Source organism: Oryzias melastigma, linkage group LG5 (assembly GCF_002922805.2).
Source record: "Oryzias melastigma strain HK-1 linkage group LG5, ASM292280v2, whole genome shotgun sequence".
Taxonomy (NCBI): Eukaryota; Metazoa; Chordata; class Actinopteri; order Beloniformes; family Adrianichthyidae; genus Oryzias; species Oryzias melastigma.
In genome coordinates, this window is record NC_050516.1 from 18,057,733 (window position 1) to 18,080,507 (window position 22,775).

The window sequence follows — 22,775 nt, forward strand, 5'->3', positions numbered from 1 at the left end:
ACTTCTGGCTGCTATATTTAGCCTGACTCCTCAGGAGGTGATTGGCTGACCGCAGAGGGATGACAGATGTGAGTCAGGCTGTGATGTCAGTGTGAGTCAGCGGACCCGGGGGAACGGAGGGGAATATTTGAGTTCTGGCTCTCCTCCGATGTCTCACAATCCCCAGGTGGGTCCGATCGCAGACAGGAAGTGTAGCACTGGTGCAGGGCTGAGACAAAACAGTTTAAAATTAGTTCATTTCTCTCACTGCCGACTGTCGGGGCGACACGTGTTGAAAAGGAGCCTGTGCACTGTGGTCAAACCTTAGTCAGCCTTTTTTTATTTATTTATTTTTGTTTCAAATGTTTTCTAAAAGAAAAGCAAATGGGATTTTCAATGCACCAAAAGAGCAATACACTGTTTTTATTAAAATTATAATGAATGTCAAAGTTTGTTTAAGTTTTCTTAGACTTTAAATTTAAAAGTGTTTTTTATTTTGGTACATCAAGTTTTAACTTTCTCTTCTGTATAACCTATCCAGCTAAAGATTGTTTAAAAATATATTCTTAAGTTTGAAGTCTTTCAACACTGTTTTTAGGTTAAACAATAAAAATGTTTAACCCTTGTGCTGTCCTAAGCATGTTAACCTTAAAAGTGAGGTCATCTGAACCCACAAGACAAAACTTTTTTTTATCTTCACTGGTGTCTGTGGCAGACATAAAATCCTGTCCACCTTTGTCATGGGAGGGATCAATAAAAGGGTGGACCCCATAAGATAGCAAGAGGGTTTTAGAAACTTTTTTTTTCTTCCCCAAAAATAGAAGTGGTCTTAAAATAGAACCTTGAGGAACCCCAGAAAGTACTTTACCCTACAGTCACATAACCCAAAAGGGCATCACACGGCAACGTAAACGCAAGTTTTTCAGTAAATTTGGTAGGTGGTCGTATGTGACGCCATTTGTAAACAAAAGGCGGCAGTCACACGGTAGCCTCGGAAGTTTTATGAAAAAGTTACAAAATTTTACGGCATCCAGATGATTTTTCTCTGGAGGTGGTTTTACACCAAACTCGATTTGTGCGACAAACCTGCCTGGCCCGCCCCTCTTTCGCCATGTGGGGAATTCTCTTCTCGCCGCCTGTTAAAAAATGTGTTTCTGACACCGCGGCTGCATGTGGGAGGAGCTACCAGCTCTGTCTGTGGATGTCTCTCTTCGAATGAATGGGAGACACATATGATGTTGAGGAATAAGGTTTTTTGACGTGCTGGCTGTTCCTATTGAGTTGAATTCACTGTTCGCCACCTGTCAAATATGTGATCTTGAGCTAGACACGGCGCTGTGTTTGGGTGTCTGTGAATGTTAAGGTGCTTACTCTGCACCGGCGTGCATTCCAGCAGCCACCCCCAATGAAAAGACCATGCAAATGAGCGTAGAAGTACAAAATCCTGCTTACGTGCGTTTGCATAGAACCCCACCAAATGAATCAGATTTATTTATTGTGAGGAGTTCCTCAAAAAAATCTACAAAACTGAAAACCTTCAAAAATTTTCTAAGTACTGGAACTTCCATCTTACTCTGAAAGTGTGTCTGAATGACAGCTTTTTTGCACACCTGATAGTCACCTGACTTACCATATTATGCATTCATGGCCACGCCAACAATTTTTTTAAAAATTAGGTGGTGGCGTGAAATCTTGAAGATTCTGCCGATGACGTTATCACACGGTGGCAGATGTATTTGGGAGCTTAGCATTAGTGCCAAGGGTTTACAAAATGTTAACAAAATGAGTAAAACATTTCTATAGATGTCCTGGCATCACTCTTGTGGTTTTTAATCATAAGCTTTGGCAACCTAATATGAGCCTGAGTGACCAGTTCTCAGTCTAGAAGCCAGCTGCACAATCAGAACGTGCAGCCATGAACCACACAGGCAGCACTTCCTGCATTTAAACTGGTATTTATAGAACGATGTGAGTATATGCATACATATGCATTCCTAAGGTCAGCTATTCAACCATTTAATAAAAGCTGGTGACTGCTGTGGTTTTAAATAAGTTATACGTTTTTACAGAATTTTAAATCTTAGTTGTTTTCTGGTTTAAGTTTTCCCTAAACAAGGATATTTGACTATAGCAATGGTTTGTGGGTATTTTTCATTAAGTGATCTTCACTCCAAAACTCAAAGGCAAGCTGAGTCCTTAGAAAAACGAGCCCTTTTGCAGCTTTTTCTCCAAGATTTAGATCTTTGTTCAAATTCAAAACTGGAAAACTGACGCAGCAGCACATTTCATATTCTAGAACCTTCTTCACAGCAGATGAAAACCATTGCAATCTTACAAAACATGTGCAAGTTGAAGAGGATGGAAACATAAGTCCACACACGCCCACGCTGGTGATGAGCACAAACAGATTCTTTGTGTGTGTGTGAACAGATTTTGTGCTTTCTCTTCAAGCGCACACATGTGCGCACAGACACACTTTCCTCCTCATCCATTACATCTGGCCGGGTCCGGGCCAGAGCCTTTGAGCGCGGGGGCGTATTGGCAGACGGAAGGTGTTGGTAGTTAAACACGAGAAAACGATAGATAGAAAAGAGGGAAAAGAAAAGTAGAGACGAAGTGAGTCTGAGAAATGCATGACACAGCAGAAAACGAGATGGAGGAGAAATCCCCCCCAAAAAAAAAAAAAAAAAAAAAAAAAGAGGGCCAGCAGGAGAAGGCTGTCGAATGGACGGACAGCAGACAGACATATGTGGATGTCATCTGGCCATCAGTCAAGCATTAAGAAAGAGAGGAGGGATGTGAGCTCCAGGGAGGAGGAAGGGCGGGGGCCTGAAGGCTAATCTTAAAAACAGCTGTGGACGGCGGCGAGGAGCGCCTGAATCTTTGGGAGATGGGCGCTCTCTCATGGCCCGTAACACCCTCTGACCCCCACACCATCAACAGCTTTTTGTCGCGGTGCTCCAGCCTGTCGTTGTGTTGGGGTTCACTTTTGCACCTCGCTCCCATGAGCCTCTTTGCACCTGATTCTGCAGATACTGCAAATACTAAAGCTGTTGCATGGTAGCTTCAGGAGTGGGGATGCCTACTTCCTGTTTTTACCAATCCTTTCAGATTAAAAGCATCCAAAATATTGAAAAACTTGTCAAGATTTAATCTGATGGAGAATTGGAAAACATAAATGTTAGTTCTAATTATTTTAACTATTTTATTGAAAATGTATGAATATTACCCACAATGCTTTAGGAGGGAGTTTTCTCAATATCATCCGTTTTCTCGTCTCTCTCTTCACTTTAAAACGGCTTCAAAACAGTTTTTGACTATTGTAGCATAATTTTTTCTTTTATCATATTGTTGTATCATAAAAATAGAAACTTAAAAACAAACAAAAAACTTAATGAAAGAATCTGCTTTTTCACTAGTTGTTTGAATTAAATCAATATTTTTCTCTGGTTTTAGTTTTGTTATTTCTGATGGAGAGTTTAAAGAGGACTGTATTAAGTTTTCACGTTTATGTATGTGAACCAGGCACACAAAAACACCAGGCTTCCACAATCAGAGATTATATCTTTAAATCTTTTCAAAGAATTTATACATTTCTAAATTTATTATGTTCTTGTTGAGCAAACACTCAAACACGGACATCATTCTGATCAGAAATAACTGATTTCCTTCAGGGTTTTTTTGTAAAAATAGGAATTTGAATCTGTCTTTCTCTGCAGTCTGTTTGCAGGCAGCGTACCACGGGTGGCCCTCATCAGCCTGGGCGGTTTCATCTTCCTGGGAGCCTATGAGAAGGTTCGCTGCACTCTGCTGTAGCAGCTCGTCCACCATCAGTCTGTTCGGAGTCCTGAGCTGTCGCGGGAACTGTGTGAAGAAGCAGCATCTTCCTCACCTGCAGAGGTGTCCAGCCAAAAAAGACTCAGACTTTTTATTTAAGATATAGCTGTGATATTAATGACTCAGCTCTCGTTCATTAATTTAGTGTTTTATCTATATTTTCTTCTCCTTATAAGGCCACTACGCTGCAGTGTGTCACCACTCTGACATTCTCACTGCTGTAAAACTGACCTCATCTTTAGTACCTGCACGAGCCTCTATTCCTGGAACAGCAGGATCCTCCAAAGGCTCAGATGAAGGATTTCCAAATCCCTCAAGGCAAATAAACAAACATTACATCAACCTTCTCAAAGCTTTGGTCAGGACTTCATCGTCTGTCTTTACGTCATATGTTGAATCCAAAAGGCAGCCGAAAAACAAACATTTGTTTGAAATGAACGATTGTTGAATGAATAAATATGTTTTTTTTATTGGACATTTCCTTTCATTAAAAGTCTGGAAATGAGCTAAATATCTCAAATTGCTGTGACAGCTTGTGTACAGTTGAGAAAATGCTCAAATGTTCCGTCACCCTTTCTCACTCTCACTTCTATCTCCAACCATTCCCGCTTTGACCTCAGAGTTCCCCGATCCCTTCCATTTTTATCTCCATCCAGAGAAAAAACTAAATTTAGAATAGTCGGAGATGGGTTCAGGACTCCTGTGACTGTTTTCAGAAGAAACATTCTTGCTCTTTTTTTAATTTCAGCAGCACACGAGCGAAGCACTGCAGTTCTCGAGGGTATTGAGTAGATTTTAGGACTTTCTGGAGTCATCTTGAAGAACATCTGAAATTCAAAAACTGCTGCAGGCCAGTCAGTCATTTAAGGATTAAAGACACTGGAATGTAAAAAAAAAAAAAAAAGTGAAAAGTTAAGCAATGTTTTAAAACGCACTACGATGATAATGGTGTTTTTAATATGTTTGTGGCATTTTTCTGATAATGGAGGACATTTATAAAGAAAATTAAGCTTAAAATTGTATTTTTGAGTATTTATTCAAATTGGGAAGCAGGAGTAGACAAAAAAAGGTGTTTAAAAAAGCTACAATCAGCAGTCCACAAGTTATGTACTCTCCATACACAGAGTTCCTATTCATTAATGCAACATGCAAATGTCACTGAGCTTTCCTGCCTCAATCATAAGAAGGTTTTGATTTTGACTTAGTCATAATTTAGTTCCACATGTGGCAATTCAGGATTTTACCTGGAAACTACAATGAGAACGGTTTGAGACACCTGCAAAACTAGTTTGGGAGAAGCTCAAACTAATGCAAATAATCTAAAAAAAAGTTCTAAACACTTTTACAATTTGTTCTGAGCTGTTATATCCCAGTGACAGAGTGCTCCTGTTCCACACTGGCATTCTCCCTTCCTGCAACAGTTTGTCTAGTTATAAAATGGCTGGAAAATGGACACAATAGGAATGTTATCTGGAAAACTAAATGAATGTGATGTTGCACAAACTCACAAATCTGCCTGCTGTTTACATACTATTGTTCCACTGCAGTTTTATAAATGCCCTGAGGGGTTTTGCGCAACCAGAACATCAGGTGTTGATTTGTGCCTCCAGTCAGTTTAGTGTGATCAGCCTCTGACATTTCTTGCTTTTGAATGAAATCATTTTCAAAATATACCAAAACCTTGTGCAACTTGCACATAAAAATGCTTTTTTCTTTGTGAATTTTATGGGTCAGTCTTCTGCGTTGTGGGGGTGGAGTCATTAGAGGGTCAGCGTGTGGAGATTCCCGAGAGACAAACAGAAGAATCTGTGTATGCGTTTCAAATGTGAGCTCAACCAACTTCAGCTAAAAATACCGGCGTTTTTCCGCTCCTTCCTCACGTTCCGAAGCAGTTACTCCTCCGTGAAGGATTGTGTGACATATGGAAGAACAGTTGGACTGTTTTCCTTCCTTGTTTTCAGCACGCCGGCCCGGCCGTCCTTCACGAGTCAGCACAGAGGCAGAACTGAAGACGGGCTTGAAGTGGGGGGGCAGAGACGGATGGCCTCACAGGTGGAACTGTATGTCATGCTGCCTGTCACTAGGCTGTTGAGCAACAATAGCTGGCGTTTGATTGGTGGAGGCCGCAGCCGAGGGCATGTCAATCATGCGGTGACAAACACCCATCTGGAATGCACATTCTGACCTCGAGTCAGCAGCAAATATTTTAAACAGCCAGCAGAAGGGGAAAAAAAAGCCTGCTGTTTGGAGCTTGAAGGAGACGGGAGGTTTTTGTGCTCCACGCAGACGCTTGGAGGCTCCGCTTGAACTGAAGGCTTCACCATGAGCGACAAACTCAGCAGAAAGTAAATAAGAGCAAAAAGTGATTTTATTAGAAACTTCACGGTTTTAGCTTTGACAATAGTACATAGGTTCAGTTTGCTTCAATAAATTAGTCTTAGAACTTGAACTGCTGTCCATTTAGCCTCTACACCCGCTCCAAGCCCTCTGCTCTGACTGATGTGGTGGTAAACCGTGGAGTGCCAAACGTGCATGAGCGTTTGGTTGGAGAACGTCTCCCAGCTGTCCTTGCATCATTACAGCAGTAACAAACACCGACCGTGACCAAGAAGCGCCACGCGTTGCCGAGGGCGACAGGAAGCCTCACAGAACCATGAGGAACCATGTGATCTAGAAGCTTCCTGCTCGTTTGTGGAGTGAAAAGTGCTTCAACCGTGCAACGTTTCCATCCCAGCTCTTCCTTCATCCGACTGGAGCGAGCTCTGTTTCTGTAAGGCCATAGACGGCTGTGTTTGTCCAAAAAAAAACAAAGCAAAAGGAAAACATTCAAGTGCAATCGAGGGTTTTTGCTTGACGTCAAGCAAAAGCGACTCTTTCATCATACGCTATAACAGGTTGTGTTTCCTTTAAATCATGCAATAAGGCACTGCAGCTGAATGTTGGTAAAAGCTGAAAAATGTTTGTTTTTTTCCTAGGAAAATAAAAATATCATCACTCCTTTCTTTTTCATGCACATATATTCAAACACTCTTCTGTAAAAGTTATATAATATATAAGAAAACTCTTATGTACAAACCTCCCCAGCTATATTTCTGCTTTAGAACCCCCCCAAACTGCACATACTTACACTGTACAAGATTCCCCACATTTACATGCCTCAAATGCAAGTCACATTTTTTACGGGTCACCTCCCAGAAGAAGGTTTTTAACTATTTACAGCTGATACGCTCAGATGGGACGCCACCCACACAAGCTCCTCCTTTTAAATCCCCCCCTCCTCCCTACAGTTCACATCCATGAGGCCCGTTCTCCTCCGTATGAGGTAGCAGTTTTTTTTTTCCCAGTGCAAAGAAGAAAAACGGAAAGGTCCAGGTTTGGGGCCGGACTGTTAGTCGCTGGTTCTCCTCAGAGAGGCGCTCTCATTCTGAGAGGCTCTGTGGGCGTGTCCGTTGGACAGCAGAGTCTGCCTGAGCTCAGGCTCACAGTCCGTATCCAGGTAACCAACCAGCTTGACCGGCTTGTGGAAGGAGTCTTCCGCTGGCGGGGAGCTGGCCGGCGGTTGTCCCGCTCTGTGTTCTGCCAGAAAAAGACAGGAATGAGAAACAAGCGAAGGCAACAGCCAGATATTTATGTGGACGCCGTTAGCATTTAGCTATAGGGCCTGTTTATACTTCATAGCCATTTGTAATCGCCTAGGTAGCAGTGGTCACAAGACATCGCCAAATCACTGTGAAATAAGGCACAAGTTTATGACATCATCCACAATTGGAATTTTATGCCTGTAGTTCATATCGCACCATTTATTCTGAACTTATTTCGATGGAACTTGATCCAGAAAGTGCAGTTTTCATGTCCCAGGTTTTTTAAATACCAGAGCGAGCATGATTTGATTTTGACTCAGTTTAAAAAACAAAAGTTAAAAATGTGAGATTTTTACCAAGTATATACCTTTAAATGCAACTATAATTTGCTTAACATATGGAGAAGAAGGTTAAATAATTTCCATTGAGGCCAAAGATCTCTATATATCACTATAAATGAGAAGGTAGGGATGCGATACGGTTGATGTGATGGTCGATGAAGTATAAAGCGAGCATTAGAAAGCCCAGTGGAATGTGTGGACGAGGATCTATCAGAGGTCACACCCACAAAAAGGCTGGATCACCTGTCACCCATTCCCCTGGGTTCTGGGTTTGGAGATGTTCTGAACTCTCACCTTTTCTGTCTTCTTTGTGGTCGTCTGGAAACGTGGATCTCTGCATGTCCGTCACGTTTCCATACGGATAGCCGTTGCAGAGCGGAGACGTTCTGGATTCATGCGGATCCCCTTGGAGACAGTGGGGGTAAGGTGGGGGGAGGAACTGCTGATGGTAGTCTGTGCCTCGAGCGGGTCCAAACCCGTGGCTCAGGTAGTCGGGATCTTTGGAGTAGCTGTTGGCGGTCTCAAAACAGTCCGAGCAGACGACTGCGGGGTCGAAGGCTGGCGAGGGGAGGAAGGTCAGGTGAGGAGGAGCGTCACAGACACAGGAAGCTGCTGTCAGAGGGAGGGGGGACTGTCAGGTACCTGTGCTGGAGTCCATGACGTGTCTGCTGGGCGGAGCTCCCCCGCCGGCCTCCGCGCGGATGCAGGCGTCCTGCTGCTCCGACAGAGTTCCCTGGGAGGAGAGGTAGCTGGGAACGTCTGGAGGGACCGCCGTCTCATCTGGGAAAATGAAAGCGCCGGGATAAGAAGCAGCTGAGCAGGTGTGACGAGTCGCATCAGAGCGTGATGCTCACCGGTGTTGGTCACGCTGCACTCCTCGCTCTTCTTCCTGGTCTGGTAGATGATGCAGACCCACACCAACGAGGTGACCACAATGCTCGTAACCACGGCGATGACGATGATGCCTATGGTGACGCTGCTTGGCCCGGGCGGTGGGGTGCAAGGGCCTCTGCGCTGACTGACCGCCAGCTGGCTGTGAGCCCGCGTGGTGCCCAGCGTGTTGGACATTAGGCAGGTGTAGCGGCCGGCGTCTTCCAGGGAGGCGGAGCCGATGACCAGCAGCTGGTTCCCCGGCGTGAAGTGGTGTCTCTCCGAGGGCCGGAGCGGCTGGTCGTTGCGCAGCCAGGTGATGCGAGGGGGCGGGCTGCCGAGGGCTTTGCACTGCAGCGCCACCGTGTCCCCCACCACCACGCTGCGGTCCTCCAGGTCCTGGGCCAGGTGCGGCGTTTCTGCAGAGCACAGAAGTCAAATCCATCATGGTCCGGAGGTCAGCGGTCTGCTTTACTGTTACCCGCCGGCGTCAGAGTCTCGGGTTCCTGTTTTAGCTCTGCTTGTTCTCGGCATTGATTGTTCACGGGATCCGTTTACACACCGAGGGATCCCGGTGATTCAGCCCGAACCTCTGAGTTTACAGGCAGAGCCTCAAAAAGCTTATCTCATCGTGACGGCTTCCTTCAGCGATGATATTTATACATCTGAGGTCATATCTGCAATGTTGATAAATCCTGACATCAGTTAACTTTTTATCACAACACACTAACAAGATTTCTCCAGAGGCTGGATCCTCCTTGGAACAATGTTTTCAGTGTTTCCCGGGGCAACCTCACATTCTGCTGAAAGGAGCGCATTGAGCTGAATGACTAAGTGTTGTGTGTGTGTGTGTGTGTGTGTTGGCCTCTCAGACTGAGCACTTCCCCTCACAGTGGGACATACACAGATTAAGAGATCTCACTTAACCCACTTCAGTCGGCCTTCTCTCTTCTATCAATACGTTCTCTTTCTCCATCAATCCCCTCTGCTCTGTTCCTCTCGGCCCCCTGAACCTCCTCCCTGCGCTCCGCCGCTCCAGCTCCCACCCTCCCCTCCACCTCTATTTCCAGACAGGGGCCCCTCAACTGCAGCCCCCCCCTCCTCCCCCTGCCCCGTCCCCTCTGTCTCCCAAACCCAAACATCCCAGATTCGGCGCTCAGACAGGCTGAGCGGATCAACGCTCTGCATGTGAACATGTGGGAGCCGAACCCTGACTGATGCTCCTGAACCTTCCTGCTGTAGCTCTGCCGTGAAAGGTGTGCGGTTCAAGCGTGGTGTGTGTGTGTGGAGGGCGTCTGCTGTGTGTTAAACAAAACACTGTAAAAGAGTAAACTGGGAGCTCTGAGGCCTGCATGGCTGCCCCTCCCACCCGAGGGGGTGGGAATGCCTAACAAACACCCCTCTGTGAGTAACCCTCACTCCCCCACTATTCCCCTCTTTGACCCCTTGCTGTGACCTCTGACCTTTGACCTGCATTCCGGCCGCAGCTGCTAAAAAAGAAGAAGAAGGGAAAAAAGTAGGAATTCTCCATCGGCAGACTGATTCCCAACTGAGCGTCCAGCTGTTTATAAGTGTGCATTCCTCAACATGTGGGAATGAGGGCTGTGCTGTCCCCACAGCACCAGCAGGGCGGCGCTCTCTGCGGAGAGACCCTCAGTCTTACCCAGCACTGTGAGGGTGGCGTTGGCGGAGACGGTGCCGGCGGTGTTTTTGGCGGTGCAGCTGTACACGCCCATGTCCTCCGGCTTGACGTCCATGATGAAGAAGACGTCGTCGTCGGGCATGACGTGCATCCGTCGCTCGCGAGCAGCGGGGAAGTCGGTGCCGCCGTCTTTCTGCCAGGCGATCTGAGGCGTTGGGTGGCCCTCTGCGGCGCACTCCAGCCTGGCGTTGTGGCCCGTTCGGATGGTGCTGTCCCTGGGAGTCTTCGTGAAGGAGGGCAGCACTGTTGATGAAGACCACAGCAGCTCCATCAGAGAACTGAAGCTCTGCTTCTCGCAGGTATTCAGATCCAACATGGATCACATTCCTGCTCATTTAAGAAAATGACCTTCTTCAAGACATGAGTCCCTAAAAAATATCAACATACCGTTGACCACGATCTGAGCCTTGCTGGAGTAGGTGGAGCCAAAATGGTTGGTGAAGATGCACTGGTAACGGCCCTCGTGTGCAAAAGTGACGCGCCGCAGGTGCAGGATAGTGGTGTACTCCATCACTTCTCCCCCTGTCCCTGGTGTGACGCCTTGGCCTGGAGCGTGCATGTGGGCGTGGTTCTCCACCTCTGCGTGCCGCAGCAGCTCCTGATCCTTGCGCCACACAAAGGTCATGGGGGAGGAGCTGCTGCTTACAACCGTGCAGACGAGACGAACGTCGCTGCCGAGGACGGTCGCCGTGCTCTCCGGCTGGACGGTGATCTGGGGTTTGAGCAGGTCGTCTGAAAGGAGGAAGAAGACAAGTTTGATGAATTATGCAGAAGAGGACAGGACATCCGACTGAAACATAAGAGGTCTTCCAGACTCACCGCACACAAAGCTGCTGGGCGGAGCCTCAAACACGCTCATACCCTTCACACTCAGAGGGTGCGCACAGGTGGCATTAACATCCGATTGCAAACCGCGGACCTGCAGCCAGCCGGGCAGCCACTGCAGCTGGCAGTCGCACAGAAAACTGCTGCTGTCCATGATCCTTTTGGAGAACAAAACCCATCCATCACTGCTTCTGCAGCTCCACTCAGGATGACCAAGCTGCTGCTGCTTCTCTAATGCAGGAATAAAACTTACAGGCTTTTCAGGTTCTTCATTTTACTGAAAGCGTCCGGCTGGATGGAGCGGATGGGATTCTCCCCCAGGTTCCTGTCGGCATATTAGACTGTTGGTCATTTCCACACAAACCTCGTATGGTAACTGTGAACCTAAAGGAATCTGCCTCACCATATGCTTAACAACTTAGGTTTAGGGAAAACACAAAAAGGTGAAACTGTGCTACAATAACCACAGCTGGGTGCTCGCAAAAGCCCCCATCTTCTCCTTTTACAAAGAAGCTATTAAATTTCTAGAAGCCTTCACGCTGCCAGCTACTTTTGGCATCCCCCCCCCTTTACGCCGGGCCCTCCCACTCCATGTTTCCCTTGTGGGATACTCACAGGTGTTCCAGGCTCTCCAGGCCGGAGAAGGCTTCCTTGGCCACCGATTTGATCTTGTTTCCAAACAGGGTGCTGCCGTTCCAGAACATGGAGGGCGCCGATTGACAAGGAGAAAGGGAGAGGAAGAGGGGGGGTGGCGGGAAGGAAAACAAGACGCAGAGAGGAGCACAATTAGTGCGGCTGAATCTGATAAGAGTGTTGGGGATGGAAGTATTGGAAATCTGAACTATGTGGAGGGAAGCCGGGGGGGTCTGACTGAGGCTGTGGGTTGGGAGGAGGGCACCTGGCCTCTGCTGTTCTTCAAAGACTACTTTTATCTTAATTGGAGTTTTGCAACAATGAGCTTCCTGCAGCTGTAATGACAGTTTCTGCTCCTTTAAGGAATACAAGCGGAGAACATCCACTTTACCACATGCAACTGTTGAAATTTGAATATGTGAATAAATGCAAATCTAGCTGCAAATCATGTGACTGCTGCTATTTGTGACTGAGTGAACAAAAGTTGGCAGGCTTCATTTATTCAAATGCACATCTGTGCCCCCCACGTGAACAAATATGATTTTCTTAATCCGAGCTGTGGGAGGGAGAAGCACTACTGTCTACTTCCTGATCATCTTTATGATCCCATGTTAGGGATTCCCAGAAAGTTAACAAGTTTAAAAGAAACTTCTTAAAGACATTAAACAGTAAAGCATCCGTCCTTCAGGGAGCTGGTAACACTTTGATGTCCCCTCCTCTCTTTTCTGCGTGTCTTTTTCCCATGGTTTGCATCGCTGGCTTTAAGATGCGGCGCGCTGCTTCCGCCAACGCCATGACAAAAGGGGGCAGGGTCAGAGGGCGGGGCGTTTAAGGCGTTTGATGTTTGATGACTGAATACGGCCCTCAATTTCACCCTCTTTCTCCCTCTGCCCCTCAGAGTGGGGAGGGAGTGACGGGATTAGAGGAGTGGGGAGGTGGAGGGGACTGAAAGAAGCCTACTGGGGGAGCAAACCCCCGCCAGCTCAAAGAAAAGCCCATTCTCTGCTTCTTTCTTTCTGGAGAGCTCACACTGGGAACCATCTTGGCTGGACATCATCTATTTATCCTGCTGGTTGATGATTGCCGCTCATTGGCAGAAGCGTCCCGCTCGCTGCAATATTACAACTCACTGACTTTTCACATTTAAATGTGGTTCTTTAGAACAGAGGTAGCCTCTCATAGAAAACAGATCCGCATAATTTAGCAGAGCCCCTTTTAGAACCATTACAAGCCGAGAAGACGCGGTGAGCACACCGGGCTTTTGGGAAACAATGAAATCACAGGACAATTCAATTAGAGAGAAAAAAGCCGGAGCTTCCACGAGATAAGGGGAGAGGTAAAACCACCTTCAATACATCAGGAGAGACAAAAGGGGAGGAGCTTTAACGCAAAGGTCACTTTTGCCTTTTTCTATTGAAGAAGAAGCCTACATGTGCATAACCTGGGTGGGCTGAAGACCCATCCCATGAACATTGTATTTTTTTTTTATGCATTTATGAGATTTTTCTCTTGATGAAAGACATATAAAGATTTCTGAGTATTTCTTCATTCAAATTGTTGTGAATCAGGAGCAGGCTGAAAAATGCCATTTGAAGAAGATGTGATGTAGAAGCTAGAATTGGCAAAGACACAAGTTCCCTGCTCTAATTCATTCTTACATTCTCCAAGCTGGCTTTAAAACCATACGGCTGAATACCACCAATATTGCTTGTCATTTTTGTTGCACCTGTAAGGCTAACTTTGGGGCGTGAGGGGCTGTAGCAGATAGCAGGGGCGGGGTAACTCTGTACCAATAGTCCCACCCACAACTCAGAGGTAAATTTCCATTGAACTACAGAAACGATATCCTTGTTTTGACTACAAATTGCATAATAATCAGAAGACCACTGGGAACGATTTTACAATAGATCAAAACGCAACAACCATAGATTTCTGTAGAATAAACGTTTACACAGGGAGGGAAACACTCACAGCTTGTTGAGCCTGTCCAATCCAGAAAAGGCCCCATTGGTGTCTTCTATTGTGCCTGAGATGTCATTATGGTCCAGCTCCCTGCAGAGGAGGAGAGAAAAGGGGGGTGTGTGAGAAAAATGGAAGACAGGAGGCCATCATTTTGGACAGAATCTAGTTTTTTCTGAGGAGTTTTACAGGCGTGGCAGAGGACACTCGAAGTTTGTATGTCCCACACACCTCCCCATCTGCACCTGGTCCTAAAAGCCTTTTTGCTGCTCTGCTCTGCCAGCCAAGCGCATTCTTTCCTTCAAGGGGGAAGAGAAGGAGTGAGCAATGTGCGCTGATGTGTTGAGCCAAACTCCAGCGCAGAGAAATGCATCTATAATTCATGAGGGCATGGAGAGACCAGCGAGAGTGAAACGCCACGTGAGAACCCAGACAGATGGAAGTGATGGTGGTGGCAGGTATGGCACGTCCACGGTTTTAATGGGGTTAGGGGGGCCAAGCCAAGTTACCATGGAGACAAAAGATCAATGAATTCATAAAAAAAGGAGGGCTTCTTTTAAAAGGACTTTGGGGGTTTGTCTTGGCTACATGTGTGTCCTCCTGAGAAATCTGCTCTAAGGTGAAGTCATACTTACAGAAAAAAGCGTTTGCTCTTCTCTTTTGTGACCAACAAAAGAATCCAAGAGCTCCTCCGGACTATTGAAAGTGCTCTTTCTCAACTTGAGAAAAGGCATTTCAGGGTGATGGGCAGCTACGCCTTCCACTGGCTCTTTCCCTTTTCTTTTCCAGCATCTTTCATCCCCCTCTGGTTCTTTTCCACTGACCACTATCTTGGTTAAACTCAACTGGGGCTGCCAATTTCCTACTCTTTCTGGCTGGCTGAATGTGAATGGCCATCGCCTTGGCTAGCAGAGGGGGGTGGGGGGACGCTAAGGGACCGGGCACAGTAGAAGTGGGCCCCGATGAGCCAACGACCCCCGTGGCCAAATTAGAAGGCAGGCTAACTTGTTTGGAGCTTTCACACCCTGATGGAGGCTCCAGCCCCATGCCAGCACAACCGGCAGCGTAGGCCCAATTAAAGCTCCCCCAGCTCCTTTTCAAGGCCTAGCCTATGCCCCCCACCCACCCCCACCCCACTCCACTGATTAGATTAGGTCTGCCTCAAACGCCTCACACAAGTTAAAAAACACACAAAGAATTATGCAATATGCAAATCAAACATGTATTATGGAATCATGCAAAAATGACAGAACGGACTGGGATTTTTTGGAGCATCCTAATGAAGCACAAAAATGATTAAAAAATATAAGAAAAGGCTAATCAGAGGTGCCTTTCGCATCTCATCTTCCCCTCTGTAAATGCTACACAGCACCCAACATGCCAGAAGAGAGAAAACCTCTTTGCTTTGGCCCATCACATTGTTGAAAGCTCCTTTTCTCTTTGGCTTTTTCATTAGGAAGCAGCAGAGCCAAGAGGACCTTCATTAAGAACCAAGTCCTCAAGTCCGTTGACTGGATTTATCCACTCGCTTTCTCTTTTTGGGTCTCTGCTTTTCTTTCTTAAAGGCTTTTGTGTAAAAAAAAAAAAAAGGCGACTCAAAAGGAAAACAAACCTCCATCTTCACCCATGGCTTAGAGAAGTAGGGAGGAATATCAATGGAGCTTTCAAATGCAAGTTTGGGTGGACACAAAGTAGATGAAAAGCAAAATAAAAAACAGGCAGGAAAGGAGTCACCAATGACAACAAAACTTTTGTGAGCATTGAAAAGGGCAGGAAAAACAGACAGCAGCTACATAAATGAATGGAGCAGCTACATAAATAAATATCAAATCATACAAAGACATACATCATTCTAAAGAGTCTAGCTTTCAATGTTACAATATAGTACGTCAGCACAGGAAGGATAGTCTCTAATAGTGGCGCACTTACAAGATGCGTACAGCCTTCAAGCCCCTGAAGGCTCCCTCGTTAATCTGGCTGATGGAGTTGTGGCCCAGTCTGAGAGTGTGGAGATCCCCCAGCATTGCCAGGCTCCCTTCATCAAGACGAGTTAGGTTGTTGTACGACAGATTCCTGGAAAGGGAAAAGAAAGAAGTGGGACAGGAGAGAAGATGGAGGCAGCCGAGAGATGGAAAGAGAGGGTGGAAAAGAAGAGCAGACAGGGAAAAAGTTCTGTGTGAGGTCTGGAATGAGATAACAGATTGGTAAAACACCAGGGCAGCTTTTAAACATCGCTGTCCTGCAATTTTGGAGCCTGGCTGAAATGCTTTTTCTTTCTATGCTTAGTATTCCTTCAATCCAAGATGGGAGAATGAGTTTAGCACACTGCAAAGCACAGAAGACAGTTTGGATCTTTACACGCTGGAATATTTCCTTTCTATGCCAAAAGAGCTTGTAGGAAACCCCAAAAAGAAAAAAATGGACATACAAGCTGACAATATGTATGCTTTTCTGTAAGAAACATGAAAAATATATATTGTGTATATTTATGAAGTAAATGCTCATAAGAGATCATATTTAAAGACCCACTCTGATGAAAATCATGTTTTTGGTGTTTTTAACGAGTTCCTATGGCATTTTCTGATGATGGAGCACATATATGAAGAAATTTAGGTTTAAAATTGCATTTCTGAGAATTTCTTTTCTCAATTTTTTTGAATCAGGAGCAGATGAAACCATACTGTTTGAAAAAAAAAAGCGTGTTTGTGCTGTAGAAAACACGCTGGGCAGGCCACCAGCTCCCTGCTCCTCAACAACGGGGAGGAGTAGTGGGGTCCCGCCCACAACTCACAGTTCTAATGAACTCCTGCAGCTTTGAAGAAACTGCTCTGCCTTAAAACGGGATAATCATAATTAAAATACTGCTGGGAACACTTTGAAAATGGAAAAAAATATGACTGGAGTGGGACTTTAATGCTAAAAGAACTTTCAGAGTTCAAAAGCAGTTTTGTGCATTTTATTGCCCTTTCTGTGGCCCTCTGGCTGTCTCTCAGCCAGGCCTTAGGTCTGCTTGGCCAGTCATGTGTGCAGAGATTCTGCCCGATGACCAGCTCAGCCCAGCGCATTGGGAATGCAATAACAGGCTCCTCATAAAGCCGAGTCACTCATTTCAGTCATTATAACTCTTGATAATGAAATCATATAACCGGTCACTGCTGCTGCGCCCGGAGGCTGAGTCTAGAACAGCACTGGGAGCAATCTACCATTCATAAGATGTGCACACAGGAAACAGCCCTGAGATACACAAAGCAAACTGGCATGGTCACCACCTACCACTTTATCCCTTCAGACTGATGCACACAAACAAGGAGAGGCGCCACAAAGAGCAGCGGCTACCTCGCTGTTAACAACGCCTCAGCTGAACCTCGCCGTACAGCAGCGTTACCACACACATGTCAACGGCACAGGAGATTTCCTGATAATAACTCGGCAGACAAAGGCGGTGAAAGACGTCCTTAAGTGTAACTACAACCGCACAAACAACAGAGGATTACTCGGCGGTTTGACAAAACTCTACGCTTCAAGACTGACAAGAACACGTCTTGTCCAAAGCTTGAATGCTGTTGAGCCCCACTCTGATTATGGGATAAACAGGCTAATCCTGAGTGTCATTTAACCCTGGGGAAGGTAAATGGATGACATAGGAGGTGTGGGGGTGTATCAGGCGGGAGTGGTTTGTTTTTTTGCATCACCAGCTTTGGACCCACCCTCAGGAACCTAAACTGGCCTGCCAAAGAATTTCTGCAGAGGTTTACCTGGCACAACAGGCGAAGTGTTCAGACTCATTTAAATGCTGGTACTCACAGTTCCCTCAGCCTCTGGCAGAACTTCAATCCATCAGGGTTGATGTGGGCTATTGAGTTGTTACTAAGGAACAGTTGCGTAAGTGAGGTCAGGCCATACAGGGAGCCACTGTTCACCTCTGTCAGGTTGTTGTATTCCAGGTGGCTGCAGAGACAAATTTAGAAGATGGATCTGAATGAGAACTTCGTCCTCAACCATTTGCATGTCAGTTGTATTGTCGTATCTCCAAGAAAGTTATAGCAGTTTGTGATCATTACTGAGTTATTTTGCTTACAATTAAGGTCATTCTGGTTAAGTATGATTTCTAAGATTACTTGAATGTTCCAGTAACAGTTTAAAAAAAAATCCTGCCTATTCCCTGAGCTTTTAGTAATTCCAGTACTATTTAACAGTCCACACTGTAAAGAGAACAGAAAATAAATGCAGGAAAAAATGTCTGTGTTATAGATTCCATAAGGTTTCATTCTTCAACACTTACAGGACTTTCATCTTTGCGAGGTCCCAAAAGGCTCCGTCCGTAAGTTTGCTGATGCTGTTCCTTTGGAGTTTGAGCACCTCCAGACTTGACAAACCCTGGAAGGTGAGGCCTTCGATCTGACGGATGCGGTTCCTGTTGAGTTCGCTGCCGGAGAAACAAAAAACATGTGAGGACATTGTGCAAAGCTGCTGCACTCTTCTTCTTTTCGTCATCTTTTTGCCAACAAGAACATTGAGGACAAAAACTCAAAGCACTTAGCAGAAAAACATTCCTATAAGGTGACAATCCCGTAGTGCCAGGAGCTTCAGCTTACAAACAAACTTTAGCTCCAAAAATAACAGAAATAAAGAAGGAGTAGTGAATAAAAAACAGGGTATGAGATGATGAAAAAAATCGTCGCTTTTTTTTTAACATGGCAATGAATCTGGACAGCTGTCTTGAGTGTTGAGGCTGTAAAACCCCTTAGTCTGAAAGAGATAAACATCTCTCAAGGTTCCTTTGTGCCTCATGTGCATCACCTCTAGCATGTGTAGATACAGTGTCACAGAGACCACCTGCTAAACAAAAGACACCTGGGGACTCGGCTGGAGTCACTCCCATTACATGAGTGGCTTAGCTCTCACAAATGAAGGTGTTGAGCTACAAATGCGTCCACTTTGCCATTAAGCTGGAGGGAAGTTTGAGGAAGATAATGGAGCATGATGTAGGGACTGAACTAACCACTTTGGGGATATGGAAGACGGCAATAAATCACAGATATTATGGCTCTGGTGTTTGCCTTGTCAAACCTTATCCACCCCTGGAGGGATAACTCACCAACATCCATGCAAATGTTAAACACACAACTTGATGGGCACACACTACAAACTGCTCCATTGCTTTTCAGTTTTTTTCTGTATCAAGGATGTGTATTTGGAAGGGTTTAGGGATTCTACAAGAACACAAACTGTGATTTTTAGATCATTTCCTCAGAGACACTTACAGCTGGATGAGCTTTCGGAGCTGAAAGGCTCGAATGGGGATCTGGCTGATTCGGTTTCGGCTCAGTCTTAGAACCTGGAGAGATGAACTCAGACGGTCCAGAGCTCCCAGCTCTAACACGCTGATCTTGTTGTTGCTCAGGTACCTGAACACAGACAAAGAGAATTGAAGCATCAAAACACGTCTCTCTATCAAGTTTCTTCACATTCCTCTTCCTCTTGCACGGATACTTACAGGTCTCTGATCTGCAGGCCTGCAGGGAAGCAGTGTCCCCGCAGCTCAGTGATTTCATTATTGCTCAGGTCCAACGTTTCCACAGAAACCAGCTCTCTGATCCGCCGGCCATCAATACTGCGGATGTTGTTATGATGTCTGCAAAACAATAAATGCAAAAGACAACAGGCGTGGTTACCAACTACCCTTCCATCAGTTCTGTTCTGTTCTGTAAAGCAGGAAGACCCCTAACTTTCACCCCATCACAGAGAGGACAGTATGCATAACAAAGTAATCTCTGTCATCCACCACAGATGTGCTCTTGCAAACAGAAGCTGACCTTCTTTAAACAAGTCCAAGCACAAAGGAGCAATCACCTAGAGCTTCAGTTAGTCAACTAGAGCCACTTCAGGGGGATTTCTGAGTCCTTCAAGAGGTGCAAGAGTGAAATGATAAACGTTTTCTATCGAGTTTGAACAACTTGTAGTTTCCAACTGGCAAAAAGGAAGCTTGGAACAGCTGGAACTAAAAGGAAATAAGATGGCTTGCGTGTCTGAGACAGATCAGGAGAGTTTTGTGAACTCGACTGAAAAACCACTAAGCTTTAAGAAGTTTAAACCAAAGTTTTAAAACTCTGTCTCAGCCAGATCTTGTCAAGCCAGGTTAAACCACAAGCCTGAGAAAACAAAAACTGACACATTTCTTTCATTTTAGACACATTTAGGAGTCTTATGAGGAATAGAGACTCATAGGCAGCTCCACCCGTTCCAGTACTTCTTAACATCTGTTGAGGGTTATTCAGGAGTTCAGATTAATAATGGGGAGAAAAGGTAAAAAAGTTTCTATTTTGGGGGAAATATGTCACAGGACAAAAAGCAAGCAGTACGTTTTTCTTATATTTTAACATAACATAGAATACGTCTAAATTCTTATGGGATGTTCACATCAGCCGCAGAAATGTGCATTCCAGCGACCGCTTCCAATGTTAAGTCCATGTAAACGTGTAAAGGATTACATGCTACTATGTTCAAAATTTCAGCATTCATGTGTCACTGGTCACTGTGAAAGTTTTTAAGTTCATTTTTGGGCTCTAAATACAAGTTAAACCTGTTGAACTTGTGACCAAAAAGGGATTCTCAGTTGGTGGTAATATATGGGTAGCATCTTTCCCAGAAGAAAAAAATGCCAATGATTTGAAAATTAATAATGAAGAACAGATAATAACTGCAGTTTGTGGCGGGTAGAATTTAATGACATATCGGAATAGAACTGTGAAAGAAAAAGCCTGGAACGAGATTTCCCACCAAGCCTCTTCCAACTAAATACATGTGCTAGCATTGGGAAGTGACACTCCAGTGAACACCGTATGCTAAAAGCACATCGCATGCCTGGTGTGTATACAGCATGTCCCACTTCAACCATATTTTTTTTCTTTTGTAAAATCGTTCCCATCAGTCTTTTCATTATGACAGTGCAGTTTTTAGCTAAAATCACAAAGCTTTTGTCGTCTTTTGAGACATATTTTATGCCCAGCAGCAGTAGCTCATTAGATATACAAGTCTAGGTTGTGGGCGGGACTGTTGGCTTGGAGCAATCCCGGGAGCTCTGTCTGCGCGAGCTTATAGCCTCAAGCTAGCATTAGCAGTGCAAAAACAATGGCAAGCAATGTTGGATCAATCCAGCCATACAGTTTTGAGGCAGAGGGCAGCTCGGACGACAAAAACACATGTGCACAAGGAGAAGGAGGAGTGGAGTGGTAAGAGTGACTTTGGCACGCCGATAAGTAGTTGTCCCAGATTTTTCTAGCATCCGGTTTTCTGATCCAACACGATTTGAATTAAGAAATCCTCAATGCCATTTTAATTGTAAATTATTTTATATAGGTCCTCTATTATGGGAAAAATGCTATAAGAACATGGTAAAACACAAAAAACATGATTTTTATTGGGGTGGCTCTTTAAACGTTTTATAATTCTCTAAGACAAGCTCACTCCATGTGACAGGTGAGCAGGTTTGTCTTTTGCATCTCCGATTCCACTTCTTGTGATCTCTAAAGTTTGGTAGCATCTCGATTAGTAGCAACATTGTTGAACGGCAAGCTAGTGCAAGTATTTGTGTGTTGATAGACAGAGCAGGAGAGAGCAGGTGTTTCAGCAGTCAACCTTTTCAAAACAAGGTCAGTTCCTACTTCCTGTCTTGCTTTGAAACACATGGAGACACAGGCACAAACGTCTGTGTGTGTGTGTGTGTGTGTGTGTGAGGAGGATGAGGAGGAGGATGAAGAGGAGGAGGGTCACAACACCACAGTGGCCCACCTGAATAAACAGTGGCAGAAATGGTTAAGGATGAGCACACACACACAAACACACACTTCATACCAGTAACGGACACACACAGACAGTTGATACAGTTGAACAAAGGGAATAATGGAGGGAGGGAAGGAATGGAGGCCCAGAAAAAAAGGGTGAGGGGGAAATTTCGGGTGAGGTGGGGTCAACAGCTGGCGACCTTTGCTGGGAAAAACAGATCAGTCTCAGACTGGTGGGAGAGGTTGTCCGCTCTAACTCTTCCTCCACATTAACCACATTCACCCCCCCTCTCCCAAAGCTGGATCCCAGCTGCGTGTCAGAGACAGATAAAAAGCCTTGGCGTTCCATGTGTTTGAAGTCCACGCATACAATAGTAGCGTTTATAAAAACGGATTATCATACGGTCATTGACATCTCTGATAAAGACAAGCTTGGTTCCCTCTAGTTCTCTTTGAAGTCTGGAGGCCTTATTCCCCTCGGTTCTCTTCAATTCCAAATCTAATTACCCTGCTCCGTTGACCATCTGATTATCGCAAGCCTGCTCATTTTAACACTTCTTTTGATGAATGAAAATCTGAGGTTTACACTAGCAGACCCAAACTCCCGTTTCCACTGTCATCTTTGAGATCTATTGTTTGGCCTGTCTCTTTCTTTTTGAAGCAGGAGATCGAGACAAAAGCTTTAAAATATGACCAAACAGAGATCTGTGAAATTCGTCACTTTCCTCGAGATTCTGACTGGGGAAAAAAAAGTGTTTTTCTTCTATCATTTTGACATATTTTAAAAAATGCTTTTCTTTTGCGTTTCTTTTAGCATCACGCTGTGGCATTCAAGAGTCGGCAGGAACTCAGTGGGATGGCCAAATAAATCAGAGTGGGAGAGCCTGGCATATGGTTTGTATGGACTTCTGAACCATGCACTGTATAAGTGATGAAGCTTTGTTCCATTTGTTGTCAGAGGTACACTCAAAAGGAGAAAACTTTGCACAAAGCTCTCTTAGAAACGACTGCTTTCTTTGCCAATACAGCACAGAAATAGAAAGTTAATTGGCCACTTGAATGGCTAAATGTCTCAACTTCTCTTCAATGGTTGGCAGAAATGCACGCTAGCAAAAACTTGAGCTCCTTCTGCATTTTGTACATTACAAAAGGAGCAGCAGTGAGGTAAAATAATGGAGATGGGTTTGTATGAAGAACACATAAACCTCTCTGCATTTTGTAAAGTTTACAGTTTGATGAGCAGCTGAGGACAGATCGGACCGTC

General features: G+C 45.2%; 2 protein-coding genes across 2 annotated transcripts in view; one reads left to right on the top strand and one right to left on the bottom strand.

Moving 5' to 3' along the window:
- The window catches only part of slc25a26 (solute carrier family 25 member 26), a 57,952-nt gene extending 53,232 nt beyond the window's left edge, over window positions 1-4,720 (top strand). The window contains exon 10 of the mRNA XM_024269680.2: window positions 3,699-4,720. Within this exon, the coding sequence (XP_024125448.2) occupies window positions 3,699-3,795 (97 nt within the window). The 3' untranslated portion in view covers window positions 3,796-4,720. The remainder of the gene's footprint in view (window positions 1-3,698) is intronic.
- A 1,446-nt stretch (window positions 4,721-6,166) lies between these two features.
- lrig1 (leucine-rich repeats and immunoglobulin-like domains 1) overlaps window positions 6,167-22,775 on the bottom strand; it is a 29,986-nt gene continuing 13,377 nt past the window's right edge. Inside the window, exons 4-18 of the mRNA XM_024269679.1 lie at window positions 19,225-19,362; window positions 18,992-19,135; window positions 18,010-18,153; window positions 17,532-17,675; window positions 15,657-15,800; window positions 13,740-13,820; window positions 11,751-11,822; window positions 11,389-11,460; window positions 11,130-11,293; window positions 10,698-11,042; window positions 10,272-10,553; window positions 8,593-9,027; window positions 8,381-8,518; window positions 8,033-8,296; window positions 6,167-7,392 (exon numbers count right to left, since the gene is read on the bottom strand). Of these exons, the coding sequence (XP_024125447.1) occupies window positions 7,205-7,392; window positions 8,033-8,296; window positions 8,381-8,518; window positions 8,593-9,027; window positions 10,272-10,553; window positions 10,698-11,042; window positions 11,130-11,293; window positions 11,389-11,460; window positions 11,751-11,822; window positions 13,740-13,820; window positions 15,657-15,800; window positions 17,532-17,675; window positions 18,010-18,153; window positions 18,992-19,135; window positions 19,225-19,362 (2,755 nt within the window). The 3' untranslated portion in view covers window positions 6,167-7,204. The remainder of the gene's footprint in view (window positions 7,393-8,032; window positions 8,297-8,380; window positions 8,519-8,592; window positions 9,028-10,271; window positions 10,554-10,697; window positions 11,043-11,129; window positions 11,294-11,388; window positions 11,461-11,750; window positions 11,823-13,739; window positions 13,821-15,656; window positions 15,801-17,531; window positions 17,676-18,009; window positions 18,154-18,991; window positions 19,136-19,224; window positions 19,363-22,775) is intronic.